The following is a 17,431-nucleotide window of genomic DNA, read 5'->3' as shown; positions in this document are numbered from 1 at the left end:
CAACTTCTCCTTTCTCTCCCCTCAATTCTTTCACTCCCTCAATCCACTTCACTGACAATGATTAGGTTAATCAAAACATACACAGATCAATGTTTCACCTCCTATAACATAGGACACAAATTTTAGATGCAAATTAAGAAAAACGAATAAAATAGAATCACATACAAAGGAGAATCAGAAAACATAAAAAACAAATCAAAATATTGCAAAATTCCATATAGAATATAAAATGGACTCACCATCCATGGCTTCCAAAGAATCTCTTTTGGTGGAATATCTATAAAAAAACCTGAAGAAAAGAATTTGAAATTAGCATGGCAAGTGATGAACGAAATTGACCTTGAAGTCAATCATGAGTGAATGAAAGTTAAAGGTAAAGTAAAATAAAATTGAAAAAAACCATAACATATTATGCAAGCAACGGAAGAAAATAATTTGAAACCTCCATCTGCAGCCTTCCCAATCAGTCCAAGGCAGCAAATCGGAGGGATGCGATTGCAAGTCGATGGCAAAGTGGTTCCGTTGAGAGATGAGATGATTTTGTGGGGGTGGTTCCGTTCAGTGGAGAGATGAGATGAAAATTGCATGGAGGAGATGAATTTCATGGAGGAGATAGTGGAGGTAGGCAGGGTTTTAAGAGGGTTTTTGCTGATGAGATGTATTATTGATTTAAATCACTTATCACAGATTTTATATTAAGATAAAATCATGAAATAAACAACATAAATCCTAATCAAATCTAAAATTTAAAAATGTACTAAATAAATATAGATAAAAACTATCAAAATCTAGCAAATCACAATAAAAACTCATAAAATCCGGAATTAATTAAAAATCCGAAAATTCAATAAAAATACCATAAAAATAATTAATACTCTAAAAATAAATAATAATATAAATTAAGATAAAATACATAAATAAACAACATAAATCCTAATCAAATCTAAAATTTAAAAATGTACTAAATAAAAATAGATAAAAACTATCAAAATCTAGCAAATCACAATAAAAACTCATAAAATCCGGAATTAATTAAAAATCCGAAAATTCAATAAAAATACCATAAAAATTAATTAATACTCTAAAAATAAATTAAGATAAAATCAAGAAATAAAAAACTTAAATCCTAATCAAATCTAAAATTTAAAAATGTATTTTTTTATTAAGGAGAAATAAGGTAAGGAAAAATCAGAGCACATGTGGCAAGTGGGGCCAAGGAGAAAGAGCTTACATGTAAAATATTAGGTGATAATTAATCTGAGAGCAACACGTCACTAACTTGGCCTGTGAGAGCGACACGTCATGCTAGAAGTTGTTCTTTTCTAATATATATTGATATTGATATTGATATTGATATTGATATTGATATTGATATTAATATTGATTGATATTGATTGATGAGAATAGATATTATAATACCCGAACCCCCTTCCTATACACACTAGAGGCACACATCTGAGCCATACAGCAGCAAAAATACTCTGCAGTCAGTCCAAAAAATGTCCAGGTTACTGGTTCTGAAATTCTAATCATCCTTGGAGTTGGAGCCCATTACTCGTAGGTTTGATATGACATCTTCAAAAGAAAATTGACTTTAAGATCCTATAAGCCGAATGCACGCACACCTTGTTAGTTTTACTGGTGGCTCTAAAATTATTGACTAGCAAATTTTATACTCCCAATTAAATATAAAACGTATGATTATATTATATAAATAATTTGTTAATATTGAAATATCCCAAGCATTACAAGAATCATAGGCATGGATGGCTTTGTGGGAATCACGTTGACAATCTTGAGAAACAATCGAACAGAAAATAGTTGAGATTACAGTTTTATAAGCATGGCAGAGTTACCTAGTAACAAAACAAAAGCGCGTCCTAGTTTGTCGGATGTGGGGCCAACAAGACCTACAACTCCTTGAACAGAATTTAAAATACAGTTAAAAATAATTATTGTGGGAATTTTTTGGGTGAGTGACTGGTGGAGGGGGTGATGAGAGAGAGGCAAGAGGGGGAAAGAGAGAGAATCTGAGAAACACACATTGAAACAAACAAAGGAAAAAAAAAACAACAAACAAAACAAAAGATTCTACAACGGGGAAAGAGAGAGAAACCAGAGGCCTAGGCAATAGGCATCATAGATAGACAAAGAAACCGGAGAGAGAAAAAGGAAAAAAAGTGCCTCATCATGAAGATGGTCGAAGAGAGGCTCCTCTGAGATCATCCTGAAAAAAAGGCAGCAATAGAAGAACAACAACAACAACAACACTCATAAAAAACCTTTGAATTTTTTGTTTTGCTGCCTTTTTGCCCTGGTCTCAAATTGCCCCTACCTATCACCCTCCTCCCAACCAGCATTGTAATTTTTTCCTACATTGTTCACTTATTTCCAGAAAAATCTGTAGGAAATAGTCTTCTTTTCTTGTACCCTTTTGTCCCTTCTGCATGGTAATTCATTCTCTCTCTTTCAATTCTTAACTTTTCTGCTTTTTTGTTCTTCACGTTGACACCAAAGAGCTTGCTCTTTCATGGGGTTATTCCTTTATTTTTACCCTTCTTTGTCTCCATGTTGATTTGTTCTCATCCTATTGCAATCCATTTAATTTACAATGTTAATTTTTCTTATGTTTGCAATTTCTTTCAGCTCCACCTATTGCTGAGGATAATTGAGAGGAAGACATTGAGTTGAGCCAGGTTATGTCTTTGTTGAACACAAGGCTGTAACAAAGGGATAACATTACAAAAATGAGGGATTCGGATATGATCTTTGGACCTAAGAGCTTGCCATTGTAATATAAATTTTGCCTAGTTAGTCAGTTTCTTCTGCTTCGTCTGAATAGATTGAAGGGTTTCTCTGTACAGCAAAAACCTGGCATTTTTGGATATTATAGCGCGTAGCGTCCTGGGTATCAAGGATTATAGATACTTCCTCGGTCACCTTGGTATTGGCTTCACAAAGAAATGGGAATGAGATGGAACGCATTTGGAATTTGGTTCAAGTTTTATGTTTGCTTGATTTCTGCGTGGGGAGTCCGAGAGTGTTGGTCTCTTAATGGTGAAGGTGATTTTCATGGATTGCTCCTTTAAATTACGATTTATAGGAAATCATTCTTCTATCTCGAGGTTTTGGTTTTGTATACTTATTTATTAATTAATTTCTTTTTGGTTTCATCTGGATTGGAAAATGCAGGATTGGCTTTATTAGAGTTCCGGACAAGAATCACTTTTGATCCTTATGTTGCTTTGGCAAATTGGAATCCAAATGATTGTGACCCCTGCAAGTGGTTTGGTGTTTATTGTGTCGATGGTGAAGTGCAAATGCTGTAAGTTCCTTTGGTAATTCCTTTCCTTTCTTTTAAGTATTGTAGTGATGAAGACATGCAAGCATTATTATTTATTTCACTAAGTGATGACAAAATCTGTTTTTCCTTGATGCTTAAAGGAAGTTGCAAGCATAGAAATGTTGTATTAATTTTATTACTTCTTGTTCCTGCAGGGACCTAAACGGGCTATCTTTGAAAGGGACATTAGCTCCTGAGCTTGGGAGGCTTAGTCACTTAAAATCTCTGTAAAGAATCTTGCACTCCTGTGTAATTTTTTTGCTATAATTTCTGGTTTTTCTTTTTATCAGATATCAAAAAGTCAAAACAAATCTATTATATGCTTGTTGGGTCATTAAGGGGAACCCCAAGTTGCATTTGACTTCGAGTAGTCATGGCCATTTTTCTAACAGCCTCTTCCACTGTGTCATATGCATTACTTGAATTCATCACTCACCGACCTGCTTGTACTTATCAAGGAATCTGGGCTTGAGACCAGGAAAAATACAATTTGTTCAACATTAGAGGAGTTGTTTTCATGGACTAATCACAGAAGCACACCAATGAGGGATACTTGTTTTTGGAGGACAGATCATTATGATTTCTTTCTATTTAGTTTAGTTCCCTATATGCCATCACCCCATGTAGACATTACCACATTTCCGGATGACTAAATTAAATTTTGAGGCATTTTCTCAAAAAGTGTAGATATTTCAACTAAAATATGGTACTTTGTTTATCTAGCAGTTAAATGTGTCAGTTCCTAAATATTTTACTTCTTTGAAACAGTGTGTTATGCAAGAATAACTTTTACGGTGCCATTCCCAAAGAGCTTGGAAATCTAGCCAAGCTGGAGTTGTTGGATTTAAGGGAGAATAACTTGTCAGGAAGCATCCCAACTGAAATTAACAGCATGTTATTGCTAAAACACCTGTAAGTTAGCTCTAGATGTTTATATTTCTGTTTGATTAGATTTCTAAGTATTCTTCAAGGAAAATTTATTTTATCCTAGGCTGCTTTGTGACAATAAAATTGAAGGCGATGATTCTCAAGGTCAAAGAAGAATCAGATTTCCCTCTAAATTGCTACTTGTTGACGATTGTTCATCACCTTTGACAACTTTATTTGCTTGCATGAATAGAAAGTTTGGACACTGGTAAGTCTATCTTCATTTTTGTTTTCCCACTGACCACATTACCACAATAGTTCCATAATCCATTGCATGATTTCCTTCCATCTCTTTCATTGAGTCTGAGAATCAAGAACCATTATTTCTTACAAACCCTGCCCTTTTACTCAACAGAACTCTTCACAGTATCATCCTATTGGATTGTATGCTTTGCTTTTTTTTTCTTAGTCAGGAAAGTTTGGGGATCATTATTATCTTGTGATATTATGGTCTTTTGATAATTAGCGTATGCAGTGTGTGGCAGAGCAACTTCAAGCAATGGGACAAATCAGATTCATTGATAGTTCCAATTAAAGTAGCAATTGTGAAATACCTCAACGCCTTTGTGCTGCCACTGTGTGTAAACTATTTTTTACCTTTCTTAATCTCAATATGCATAATTCTTTTGTTCTTTCATGCATCATGTTCATTCAAATTTCTAAAGTATTCTAATCTTCTTTCTAGGTTCAAGTTGCTCGACCATGAAGAGAAATGTTATGACCTTCTGCCTAGTGAGTGGAGAACCTTCACTAAATTGCAACCTATTGAGAATTTGGAATATTTGCTTCTAATTTAACGTTCAAAACATGTGTTGCACCTGTAGGTTCTAAAGAGCCAGATATTTCCCAGAACATACCAAATCTTGTCAATTCTGCACGTCGAAAGTTACTTGCTCAGTCCAGTAACCTTGCAGCTGCGCCTTATAGTGGTGGACCTACAATAGAGTTCAGTTCTGTTCCAACTAGCCTGAGTAGTGGAGCTTTTCCAGCTGTGCCAAATGACAATAAGAAGAAGAATCAGCCACCTGCACCACTGCATTCACCTCCACATGATGCTTCTGCAAGTCACCAACATTCTACCAATGGTGCTTCTAAAAATTTGTGGAAGTATATAATAATTATTATTGTTGTAGCTGTGTTGGTCGCTGTTATCATAATTCTTCTTTGCATTTGGCGAAAACGAGCGGCAAAGATCATATCCCCTTGGAAGACAGGAATAAGTGGACAGCTGCAGAAAGCATTTATAACAGGTAATAGTTCCAATAAGCCAATACGAACTTGTACTTTCACATTGAGCTGATGATCTTAGATCCAAGTTTTTGTTTCTTTTACTTGTCAGCAAATGTGGTTTTCTATTCATAAATTTAATTACTGGTTGTGCATGCATAATTACCCATTTAATCTTGACATTCATAATTTCTTAATTTTACATTTGAATAGCAGCAATTTAAGGATTAGATTTCGTTTTTTATGGCCAGTCAATTTCATTGTCTACCCATAAATCATATATATGCTCACCTATATATTTGAGTATGAGTTATATTTGCTCAATCAATGTATAGGGACGGGGAGGTTGTCAAAGTCTATGACTTTGCATTTCCAATGTACCAAGGGAATAAATTGTTGTTTGCATATTGTGTTGACAACAGTGCCATGTCTTTATATGAAATGTAGGGGTCCCCAAGTTGAATAGAGGAGAACTAGAGACAGCATGTGAGGATTTTAGCAATATCATTGTTGGTTTTGAACTTTGCATCATATACAAAGGAACACTGTCCAGTGGAGTCGAGATTGCTGTGGTTTCTACTCAAGTTACTTCTCGCGAAGATTGGACAAAGAACATGGAGACGAACTACCGAAAAAAGGTTTTCTCCTTCTAGTGTCAATATAAAGAAGAGGATTGAATCTAACAATACCGATGCAATTTTAAGAGGGATTCTCTCAATTCTCAAAATTCTCTTTGGCTAATTTAGATTCTTTTATGCTTCAGATTGCTACTTTATCCCGCATAAACCATAAGAACTTCATCAATCTTATTGGATACTGTGAGGAAGAAGAACCATTCACAAGGATGCTGGTGTTTGAGTATGCTCCAAATGGAAACTTATTTGAGCATTTGCATGGTAATACTTTCAGTTTTAGTTGTTACCTTGTTCAAAGCAAAACATGGCTAGTTATGTTCTTGTAATTAAGGGCTGAGTTCTGTATATCTTGTTTCTTCTTGTTTTCTCAGTAAGGGAAGTTGAACGTCTTGATTGGAGTGAAAGGATGAGGATTATCATGGGCAGTGCTTATTGTCTTCAGTACATGCACCATGATCTAAATCCACCAATAGCTCATACCAAACTTTCTTCAAATATGATATTCTTAACAGATGATTTCGCCGCTAAGGTACACATTTCCAGATGATTTTCTTTCTTTTATATATGTTAGCCACTTGGTAACGCATCTCTCCATTCCACTGTCCTATCAGTTTGCAGAGGTCACCTTTGCAGATATTGTATCACCACCAACCAAGACAACAGGGGGTGATTCAAAGAAATCTGATCATTCCCGTGTTGATCTAGAAACCAATGTCTACAACTTTGGAGTATTGCTGCTTGAAATCATTTCTGGAAAATTGCCTTACTCTGAAGAACAAGGCAATCTTGTGAACTGGGTAAGTTTGAAACAAGTCTCTTTTGGAAATTTAAGTTCAACTTCAGGGTTGGTTATATGCATATTTAACAAATAAAATCCTCATTGTTATAACTTCATAGGCTGCTGATTACTTGAACGACAAGCGAAGCATTAGCTATTTGATTGATCCCAGCCTGAAATCTTTCAAGGATAATGAACTTGATGTTATATGTGAGGTGATCCGAGATTGTATCCAACCTGATCCAAGGCTAAGACCCACAATGAGAGAGATAGCTTCCAAGTTGAGGGGAGTACTTGGTGTGTCACCGGAGCAAGCGGTCCCGAGACTTTCTCCGCTGTGGTGGGCTGAACTGGAGATCTTGTCAGTGGAGGCCACTTGAGTTTTATCTGACTCTCTTCTCTGTGTTTTTAAGTCAACTCTCTCTGTCTCTGTCTCTGTCTCTGTCTCTCTCTAACCTCTATCAAGCTGCTAGAGTGGAATGCTATGATAAGTCTTGCTACTCAGTTTCTTTTCTTGCTTGACTATACTTTGTTCTTTTGTAAGTCTTCATCATTAATACCTTAGCTATTCATGTACCAATCTAAGTGTGCTGTGTTGCTTTGTAAGAGGGGTGCTGTAAATTGTAATTTTGTTGATGAAGTTTGGGGTGAATTTGTTCCAACTTGGTGTTGGGATATTGGTCCCAATGAGCATGCTACTTCAATATAGGTCTATTGATTTATTTAAATTGTAACATAGGTTTACTTCTCCAATAAGCACAAATTCTTTTTTTTCACTTTTTAATCCAATGAAGTAAAAGGAAGAAAATTTTCATATTTTTACTTTATTTAAATAATATATACTTTTATTTTTTTCTCCAAATTTAATCAAAACTGACTATGTCATTTTATTGGGAATTCCTTTCAGACGTCAGTATCTAAATCCTGCAAACCGAAGCATGAGGTGGACATTTTTTTAGTCTAACCTTAACTTATGAACAGCACCTGATTTTGATATGGACAACTTTTCATCTGAATTTCATATTATGTATCACTGTAAACGCAAATGCTTAATTTATTTTAGGATTAAATATGTTTTAATCTTGTAAATTAGAAGTAAATTGATTTTTTTTTGCTTCCTCAGAAAATGAAGTAAATTGAATTTAGTCCTTCTAAAAAATCTTCATAACATTTTAACTCAGGTTTAGAATATATAATTGCGTCAGCAAATGTTGATGCATGCACAAACTAAGTTTCTTTTGTTTGCTGTCATGTCATATGACTCGTGTTCTATGTTTGCGTGAGCGTGGCCCCTGAATCATGTGCCATCTCAGTGATCTCACTCTTACACACAAACCTGCTCAAAGCATTTCGTCACTTTTGTTTGTGTACTCATAACTCATTCATAAACCTTTGACACATATTGATATAAATTAAAAATCGAAATAGAAAAATGCTTCTGATCACTACACATGCATTGACTCATGCTGCTGTGTAGTGCATACATATACAAATGTTCCTGTCCTATGTTCCTAGACACTCGGGAGATTCATATTCATATTCATCATCCTTGACGATCGATCGATGTCATGCACCGACCCTACCAACTCACTATGCCTCCTTTGAGCAAGTGTTATTTCTAGTTAGTGGTCTGACTGGTCTCATCCGCTAATAAAAATGTCTTATGTGGTTTTGAATCTAATTAATTCATAGAAAATGTCTTATATATGTGTCTTTGAGTCAAATTAATTCAAAGAAGCATTTGATAATAGTGTCTAAATACGTATCATGAGCTGCAGGATTTTTCATAAATCACTTGTAATCATTCTCAAGTATACTTTTAGAAAACATAATGAGGGATGATGCATAAACATTCGCTTATAATCTGACGTATCATTTTGTGGTAATTTTTAATCCATAACACTTCATGACAGCGGTTAAAAAACTACAATAAAATGTCATCTCTGAAAGGTGTCTTTGAAAATGGTGTCTTTGAAAATGGATGTCTATATATCAACACTTTCCAAAACAGAATTCGGGAATGTTTTTCGGACATATGAATGCAGCAACATTCATTCGATATATGGAATTGCGGGGATTTATTACCTATATGAAAATGCTTACACTAATTGTCACAAAATTTACTCATTAGCCTTAGCAATTGTGGGAGGGGTTGTGATACACAAACCACTTATAGTGATAAACCCCGTAATGATAAACATTCTTAGACACTCATAAGTCATAACATATGGAGAGATCAACCTTAGAGAGAGGGCTTTATCACATCATGACTTCCTCGGTTACATCAAATGAGAGATGTCCTTAAGTGTTTGTTACTATTAAGATGTTCACATATCATTTTTATCATTTTTGTTGTGGGAGAGACATAACATGTTGCTGAAATTCTTAATGTAATGGAAGAAATCAAATCATGTAAGCGATAAAGAAATGAACATTTTAGGCAATCGACTCAACTACATTAATTGAAACCAACAAGAGAAATAGCTTTAAACTAAGCAACTATGAATCTTTCTTGGTGCTAATCAAAATGATCGATTGAAGTACAAAACATCCTAATAACTAAAGCTGAAAATTCTTAATTTTTTTCTACATTGTTCATCACTTGATGGACCCTGCATCCATCTCTGGTCTCTTCTTCCCACATTGCCTCAGCCTCAGCTGCATAGCTATGAAAGCAGCCAAAAACTCCACACACTGCACTGGACCAAGCAAATCCAACACCCCTTTCAGTGCCTTCAGCCTCACACAATCAGAAGCCTTCATCACCTTCTCCAACCCTGCAACCACACCCTTCAACGCCACCTCCACATACCCATCAACCCTCGCAACTGCATCATCACCACCACCACCACCACCATTCCTCGCTCTGCTACAAAGCTTTGCTAATTCCAACATCTTGGGATCAGCCAACGCCACCTGGTGCCGCTCCATCTCCCTCTCCACCTTCTCCTCCTCCATCTTAATCCTCACTCTCAGCCCCTCCACCTTCCTCTGCTGCTCCTCTGTCATCTCAAACATGATTTTCTGATCATGACCCTTCTTCAACAGAAGCCTGAAAATTGCAGAGGGCTTCCAACCAGTGATCCAGCTGTACGCATTCTCCAGAGGACTCAGCCACGTTGGTGAGAAGAAAACCAGAACATCTTGATGAGCTAAACCCCATTTCACAGTGTAGTATTCTTTCACATGGGAAGTTACTCTGTTCACCAAAGCTTGCATCTCTGCTTCACTCATCTCATTTCTCTTCCTTGACACCTCAAGAAGCTGGTGGAAAATCTCCTCCAGGTTCCACACCCATTTCTCGTAGAATTCAGAGAAATTCTCCCTCACCGGGTCATAATTCTTCATTGTTACATACACAGAACAGAGTGAGAAACAGAGGAGTTTGAATGAATGAATGTGGTTTGATTGTGAGAATGTGTGTTGCGTTTTAAGGTGGAATTGAAGCTAAGAGGTTACCAGATGGAAAAGGGAGAGAAGGACACGGTATTAAACAGTGTTTCTGGTCAATTAGTGCATGGCTTACGCGCAGCAATTGCCTACTAGTGCGTTTTGTGAAGAAATGGTTTTAGTTTTTGACGCTTTGCAGAAGAAGAGAGGGTGGTGAAGTAGAGTGAGTACGTAGCAGCTTTCTTTCTTTGTTTGTTAAGTGTTAACTTTATATATTTTTGAATGAACCTTTGAATGTGTTGAAAGGGCATTGAGGAGAGTGGAATACAGAGAGAGTTGTTAAATTACCAACACCTGATGAAGGCTGAACATAACATGGTTTCAATGTGTTGAGAAATTGAGGAGAGACGTGTCGTTGTGTGAGTAAAATCGGATTCAACGTGGACTTCTGGTTTTGGATGAGGATGTCTTCTCTCTTCAAACCGACGGAGACTCGCTGCTGCAACCTGTTACCCACTTATTTATGCCAGCAATTTTTTTTTTCCCACAGCTACACTGAAACACTAATCCACTTGAAGTTTTGAAATTAGAAAACCTCTTACAACAAATTTTTCTTCATACACATTACATAAATTGAAAACCTTAGGCTACATGTTTGAGTTACTTACTAGTAGTATGTTAGACCTAATTAATGTGTTAGAAATTTTATCCACTATTATTGTACTATTTATTCTTTGAGTAAAGTAATCATGTTCACCAATTAACTTTATACTTTCTTTAATATCCTTTTGAATGTTTTGGGAAAATGAGAAGAAGACTAAATATTCATATTTAGATAGATTTTTGGTGCTTGATATGATACCTTAAGCCTGATCAGTGTATGATTGAGTTATACATGCTCCAAATGATATGTACCGATAAAATAATGCTTTAAATTTTAAATGTTAATATTCTTATCATTATTTACAAAGTAATTCTCCAAACAATTCCTAACCCTTCTTCTCCCCTGCATCACCAAAAATTTGTTTCAAAACAAAGGTGTCAGGCACATTGTTTTCATCGTTCATCGGCCACGATCTCCAGGATGTCGCCTTCTCTATCATCAATAAACCTTGACGGCTAAAACCCTATTTCACATGATAATAATCTACTAAATCACTTAATGCGGGTATCATACACAAAATAATTTTTGGGTACCAAAGAATTCACCTAAATTTTTTAGCTCAGCTTACTTAACTTGATGAGTTAATTGAAATGGAATTGTCCCTGAAGAATAGCTCAATTGGTAAGAGCTATGTACATAAGTTGGGATGAAGGGTGAATGGTCTAGGGTTCGAACCCTGAGGAGGACTAATTTACTAACATTACTAATAACTAACATTTCCCTATAAAAAATGAATTGGAATTGAAATGAGTTGAACACTTGAACTAGATGTTCATATTTGGGTAAATTTGCATTGTAAACCGCTATTACTATTTACGAGGTCTCAAATGTTGTTTTAAATTGAAAATCAAATATGCACGCCTCTACCCACTAGAAAAGTTAATTAACTCAGCACAAGTCACTTTTATTTCAACTTGTGGGGTGTCTGCTCGAGTGAATCAGACTAGCTCACTTTGATAAGCCTAAATATAGCATATTTATAGTTTAGTGGGACAAATGGTACCGATACGTTTGAATAAATAGTTTAATTTAGCGCTTATGTAAATTTGACAACTTATTAAAATAAATTATAGGTAAGGATAAACTCTTATTCTTAATCTAACCTGAATAATTTATGAAAATAAGCTCAAAATAACTTATAAATATATAAAAAGAAAACTTATAAGTAGACCGCAAAACTATTTATCTCAAAGCATAAGCTCTTATGCTATAAAATAAACTTAAATAATATCTTCCAAACATGGTTTAAAGAACACATGATTGCAAAGTAGGTGCTCATGAGTTTGGATCGACCCAATGGACCAAACAAAAATATATCTTATATTTCCCAAAATTATAAAGTTTTGGAGAATTTGAGACTCTCCAATAAGAAATTGACTTACCAGTTTCCCGGATCATGATCATCTCATGTGAAAACTCTCTCATGTGTGATATATAGAACTATTGCATATATGTCTTTTTGTGTATTAAATATGTAACTCTACTCCTTAACAAACCCTAATTAAATTTTATAAAATGTCTAATTAACTAACTTAACGGTTGTTTCAAAAGAAAAAACTTAACGGTTTAAGTGGGCTGGACAAACAAGAACAGCCCACACAAATCCTGAGGCCCATGTTCACAACCCCTGTTACTCTAGCGCCTTCTACAACACCGTGTTTGGGTCGCTTCAGAGTTCACCATTTCTTCTTGTTCTTCTTCTCCGAAATCAGAATCAGTAGTGTTTGATTCTCCTTTCATCTCGCAACTCACTGAATCCTACAACTCTCATCGAAGCTGGTGTTTCTACGAGTGAAGACCAGGTATTCATAGTCCCAATTACTCGTGTATTTTCAGTGCATTCTGATATTGTGAGAATTCAACCTGAAAATATTTTAGGTCGAAACAAAAGTTTGCAAATGGTTCCCTCAATTACACTGTCCAAACACACACTTAGTTTAGTGCTAGTATCTGTAGTTGATTTGAATTTTAGTGAGTTGATTTGAAAATGGTTCCCACATCTGTTATTGATTTGAAAATGGTTTAGCTGACAGCATGGGGTCAAAAAGGGAAAGGGAAACTGGTAACAGAAAAGAGGAGGAAGAAGGGCTTCATTCTGACCTGAGAAGGCAAAGAGTGGATAAGGAGGAGGAGGACTCTTCCCCCATTGCAAACCCTCTTTCTGGGTTGGCCAATAATTATGCTGACATTGATGAGGAAGAGGAAAAGGATGCTAATATTCAGAGGAAGAATGATGGGTCCCAGCATAATGGGCATAAATACCAAGAGGAGGATGATAGTGATGAAGAAGAAGATGAACAATTTGGTGGAAGAAACAGTCGTCATGTCGAGGTTCGAAAGGACTGTCCTTATCTCGATACCGTTAATAGACAGGTATTTATTTTACTTATCTGGTCTATTGTACATGATGATTTTACTGGTTTGCGGATGTATTTGAATTTAATTATGTTATGTGCTAATGTGCAGGTTTTGGATTTTGACTTTGAGAAGTTTTGTTCTGTCTCTCTGTCAAACTTGAATGTGTACGCATGTTTGGTTTGTGGAAAGTATTTCCAAGGGAGAGGGAGGAAGTCTCATGCTTATACGCATAGCCTAGAAGCAGGACACCATGTGTATATCAATCTTCGGACTGAAAAAGTCTACTGTCTTCCCGATGGTTATGAAATTAATGATCCTTCATTAGATGACATCCGACATGTCCTAAATCCAAGGTTGGTCTCATTTTTTACTTGGTATGCTTGCTGCAGAAACTTCTGTAGGCACATATTTCCATGTTCATTGGCTGGTTAGAGAGTTTTATCCATTTGGAAAAAATTATCCACTCTAGAAATTCATAATTCAAGCTATGGACCTTCCACAAGTTCACCGAGGATTGTGGTTGAAGTGGTCACTTGCCTGCACAAAGTTTGCGAGGTTCTTAGGGTTGAGCCTTGGCTTGGATGTGCTGTGGATAGGCATGGGACCAGATCTCGGGTGATGCTATATGTATCCCCCATCCACTCTATGGCAGGGCCAATGCTGACTTGGAAATTTAGACAGAACCCTGGACCATCCCTTGGTCTGGTAGGCAGGGGTTCAGCCCGGCTGTTCAGGCCAACCTTTGAATCCCATACTTTAAAAAAAATCACGAGGAATAGTTATTTTATAGTACGTTTTTTTTAGGCTGTTGATGTTAGGTTTTTTCTTCATAAATGCCTATTAAGATTAGGGCATTTGTTTCCTTAGGTGCTGGGTTTGGGCATTGCATTACACGCATTCAGATTTATTGCTCAATGAATTCAGTTCCCTGGTTAGCTTTGTTATGCACTTGTCTTCTTTGTTCTGCCTGTGGATGTGCCAAACTTCTTGTGATGTGCTTGTTATTTGGTGCTCATGGGTCACTTGCCTTCACCTTAAAACATTGAATTTCTTCTTGAATTCAGAATTACATTGACATCTTTATGGCCCTACGAGTAGAGTTGTTTTTTACCGAAATCATTTAACATTCCATGCTCACTTTACCCTGTCATTAGCTTTTTCTACAGACCGACTTATATAATATATGTAACTGCATTAATATGGTTCTCTATCTGCAGGCTTACTGCAAAAGAAGTCGAACAGCTTGACAAAAATAAGCAGTGGTCTAGGGCACTTGATGGTTCTAGTTACCTACCTGGAATGGTATATTTCTTCTTACTTATAAAGATTGGAATTTTACTTTTTTGTTGATTGGTAGTAGATGTTTTATGGCTTATATCAGTTATATGTATCCATTATATGATAAATTTTCAGGTAGGGCTGAATAATATCAAGGAGACTGATTTTGTGAATGTAACAATTCAGTCCTTAATGAGAGTTACCCCCTTGAGGAATTTTTTCCTTATCCCTGAAAACTATCAACACTGCAAATCTCCTCTTGTTCAACGATTTGGTGAACTCACTAGGAAGATCTGGCATGCACGGAACTTTAAAGGACAGGTTTGTTCCTTAAATATTCATTGTAAATCTATTATTTGTATAGTTTGATGGCTTATCTTTCAGATGTGTGTCAACAGGTCAGCCCACACGAGTTTCTACAAGCAGTGATGAAAGCCAGTAAAAAAAGGTTTCGGATAGGTGCGCAATCTGACCCAGTGGAGTTCATGTCATGGCTTCTTAACACTCTTCATGCAGATCTTAAAACTTCAAAGAAGAATATGAGCATAATTTATGAGTGTTTTCAGGTTCTTTCTTATCCACTGTAATTTTGTATTCCTTTTCTTTTTGATGTATTGTTCTGGTTGATATAAGCACTGAGTAATGTTTGCTGTTAATTTCACTGCGCGCTTGCAGGGTGAACTTGAGGTTGTAAAAGAGATTCCTAACAGAATGATTATTGATAAGAAAGAAGACGGTGAGGATCAAAACAACGTTGAGAAACTTTCTGATGGAGGAACTCAGAGAAATGCGTTCCTCAAAGAAACTTCAAAAATGCCATTTCTAATGTTAGGGCTGGACTTGCCACCACCTCCGCTTTTCAAGGATGTGATGGAGAAAAATATAATACCCCAGGTGCCACTTCCTGGATTATTACTTTACTTTGTTACATATGAAAGCTGCAGTCTATAATCTACATATAAATGTCGAGAAGGATGTTATAATTGTGACACCAAAACTGCTAACTTATTGTCACTTCTATACAATTATTTATAAACAAAACATGTACTTCATGATATTTACCTGGCAGATTGTGCATATGCTGTCATGCATCCCTTGCCCTTTTTTTTCTCTTGGTCTCTTACCCAACTTTTCAAGTCAAGTAGATATTTTGTTTATGATCATGTTGAACTCTAAATGGACTGCATCTTTGCTGCTACTTAATTATCTCACCTATAAAAACGTATTTTTTATTTAGTAGAGTTGAATGATAGATCTAAGCATCAAAGATGAGTAAAAGCTTGGAAATAAATGGTATAATTCCCATTGATGCAAACATAAGTCATTCATTTTGCAATTCTATAATCTATAGATGAACTTTCTATTTATTTTTTCCGTTTCCATGGACTGAATTGAGTTTCAATTTCAGTTTTGAAGTTTTATCTGTCTCTGTCCTCTTGCCTGCTGACAAGGTCTTGTTTCTAGGTTCCACTCTTTAACATACTAAAGAAGTTTGACGGTGAGACTGTCACAGAAGTGGTCCGTCCTCATATTGCAAGGATGCAGTATCGTGTTACCAGATTGCCTAAGTATATGATTATTCACATGCGACGATTTACGAAGAATAATTTTTTCGTGGAAAAGAATCCTACTTTAGGTAAGAATTGATGTTGAAATGAACTGTAAATTATTCAAGTTAAAATCAGCCTGCTTAGTTCAGATTTCATCCTCACCCGTGAATATTTGTTTCAGTCAACTTTCCTGTGAAGAATCTGGAGTTGAAGGATTACATTCCCTTGCCAACACCAAAAGAAAATGAGAAATTGCGATCTAAATATGATTTAATTGCCAATATTGTTCATGATGGCAAACCTGGTGAAGGAGTCTATAGAGTATTTGTGCAACGCAAATCAGAAGAATTATGGTATATACTATTTCTTGATAAGATAAAATATGCATCAATCTGAATGGATATCTAACAATGACAAGGAGTCAAGGACTAACGCCTTGATTACTTTTTCAGGTACGAGATGCAGGATTTACACGTCTCAGAAACACTTCCTCATTTGGTTGCACTTTCAGAAACTTATATGCAGATATATGAGCAGCAGCAGTGAATGAGTTCAATTTATTTATTTTTGCTTTGAGCATCGTGTAATCTGAAGCACAACGTGTGCTGAAAATATGAGAGAATTCCTAATCAGAAGCAGTGTGCGATGGTGATTATTGAAGCTGTCTAAACTTGTGATAGCAAATTCTGTAGCATCTAACTTCGACTAATTCATACTTGAGCAGATAGTTCACTTGATTAGTTTAGTAGCGGTTTAGAAGAGGTTGGTGCTATTGTTTGGTTGTTGAGCCTCCAAATTACCTGATGCATAAGAGTTTTTTTAACAATGTATAAGACTATAAGTAACTACATATATTTGGTAGCACAAAGTGTAAACTTATAGATTAAAATTGATTTTATTGTGTTGGTGACTTGGTGGAGTATCAGTTGGGTGTACGTAAGCTTTGTGGTTGGACGGGTATTTTTCCTTTTCGCATCAAATTTCTTCCACCTTTGTATTTTATTAACAAATTTGCAATTCGTTCAATCTATGATAACGAACTAATGTTGACAGGTACCCTGCTCACCAACTGATTACGATTGAAGGTAACACATGCTTGTTCAACTTTTTTTTTTAAATAAAAGTAATTTTTAATCAAAATACATAGGTGGCACCTGAAGAGGAAAAGAATGTTAGCTTCGGTGGAACGTGAAAAAGGAACATGATCTGTCCCCTACTTCTGCTCAATAAGTAAGTTTGGTAAACACTCCCATGTCCCTGAATTGCACAAGCATCTAAAAC

General features: G+C 35.9%; 3 protein-coding genes across 6 annotated transcripts; 2 read left to right on the top strand and 1 right to left on the bottom strand.

Moving 5' to 3' along the window:
* Positions 1-1,992: 1,992 nt before the first annotated feature.
* LOC130725832 (protein MALE DISCOVERER 2) lies at positions 1,993-7,616 on the top strand. Of its 3 annotated transcripts, none has more exons than XM_057577020.1 (14): positions 1,993-2,450; positions 2,647-3,063; positions 3,193-3,325; positions 3,499-3,570; positions 4,112-4,255; positions 4,335-4,478; positions 4,737-4,847; positions 4,956-5,002; positions 5,095-5,520; positions 5,945-6,135; positions 6,261-6,393; positions 6,504-6,661; positions 6,744-6,929; positions 7,030-7,616. In XM_057577020.1, the coding sequence occupies exons 2-14, from the start codon at positions 2,964-2,966 to the stop codon at positions 7,288-7,290; spliced, it is 2,106 nt and encodes a 701-aa protein (XP_057433003.1). In that variant the 5' UTR covers positions 1,993-2,450; positions 2,647-2,963; the 3' UTR covers positions 7,291-7,616. The 3 variants fall into 3 exon arrangements, with proteins under 3 accessions (XP_057433003.1, XP_057433004.1, XP_057433005.1); XM_057577021.1 differs by having other exon boundaries at positions 1,994-2,450; positions 4,746-4,847; XM_057577022.1 differs by lacking the exons at positions 1,993-2,450; positions 2,647-3,063 and having other exon boundaries at positions 3,199-3,338.
* A 1,788-nt stretch (positions 7,617-9,404) lies between these two features.
* LOC130726291 (protein DOG1-like 4) lies at positions 9,405-10,274 on the bottom strand. The gene has a single exon (XM_057577535.1). The coding sequence runs from the start codon at positions 10,256-10,258 to the stop codon at positions 9,509-9,511; it is 750 nt and encodes a 249-aa protein (XP_057433518.1). The 5' UTR covers positions 10,259-10,274; the 3' UTR covers positions 9,405-9,508.
* A 2,335-nt stretch (positions 10,275-12,609) lies between these two features.
* LOC130723351 (uncharacterized) lies at positions 12,610-17,060 on the top strand. Of its 2 annotated transcripts, none has more exons than XM_057574354.1 (10): positions 12,610-12,766; positions 12,991-13,337; positions 13,431-13,675; positions 14,540-14,624; positions 14,736-14,921; positions 14,999-15,166; positions 15,276-15,494; positions 16,065-16,236; positions 16,332-16,503; positions 16,603-17,060. In XM_057574354.1, exons 2-10 carry the CDS (start codon positions 12,999-13,001, stop codon positions 16,694-16,696), a joined length of 1,680 nt encoding a protein of 559 aa, XP_057430337.1. In that variant the 5' UTR covers positions 12,610-12,766; positions 12,991-12,998; the 3' UTR covers positions 16,697-17,060. The 2 variants fall into 2 exon arrangements, with proteins under 2 accessions (XP_057430337.1, XP_057430338.1); XM_057574355.1 differs by having other exon boundaries at positions 12,616-12,766; positions 12,998-13,337.
* The last annotated feature ends 371 nt before the right edge of the window (positions 17,061-17,431 follow it).

Source organism: Lotus japonicus, chromosome 6 (genome assembly GCF_012489685.1).
Source record: "Lotus japonicus ecotype B-129 chromosome 6, LjGifu_v1.2".
Classification (NCBI taxonomy): Eukaryota; Viridiplantae; Streptophyta; class Magnoliopsida; order Fabales; family Fabaceae; genus Lotus; species Lotus japonicus.
Note: the sequence above shows the minus strand (reverse complement) of the source record. Positions and strands in the feature narration are given on the sequence as shown.

Excerpts from the sequence above, each read along its gene's own strand:
- LOC130725832 (XM_057577020.1), top strand. The coding sequence starts at position 2,964 with ATGGGAATGAGATGGAACGCATTTGGAATTTGGTTCAAGTTTTATGTT. Across the intron at positions 4,848-4,955 it reads AACGCCTTTGTGCTGCCACT|GTTCAAGTTGCTCGACCATG; the intron begins GTGTGTAAACTA and ends TCTTCTTTCTAG. Across the intron at positions 6,930-7,029 it reads AAGGCAATCTTGTGAACTGG|GCTGCTGATTACTTGAACGA; the intron begins GTAAGTTTGAAA and ends ATAACTTCATAG.
- LOC130726291 (XM_057577535.1), bottom strand. The coding sequence starts at position 10,258 with ATGAAGAATTATGACCCGGTGAGGGAGAATTTCTCTGAATTCTACGAG.
- LOC130723351 (XM_057574354.1), top strand. The coding sequence starts at position 12,999 with ATGGGGTCAAAAAGGGAAAGGGAAACTGGTAACAGAAAAGAGGAGGAA. Across the intron at positions 13,338-13,430 it reads TCGATACCGTTAATAGACAG|GTTTTGGATTTTGACTTTGA; the intron begins GTATTTATTTTA and ends GCTAATGTGCAG. Across the intron at positions 16,504-16,602 it reads CGCAAATCAGAAGAATTATG|GTACGAGATGCAGGATTTAC; the intron begins GTATATACTATT and ends TTACTTTTTCAG.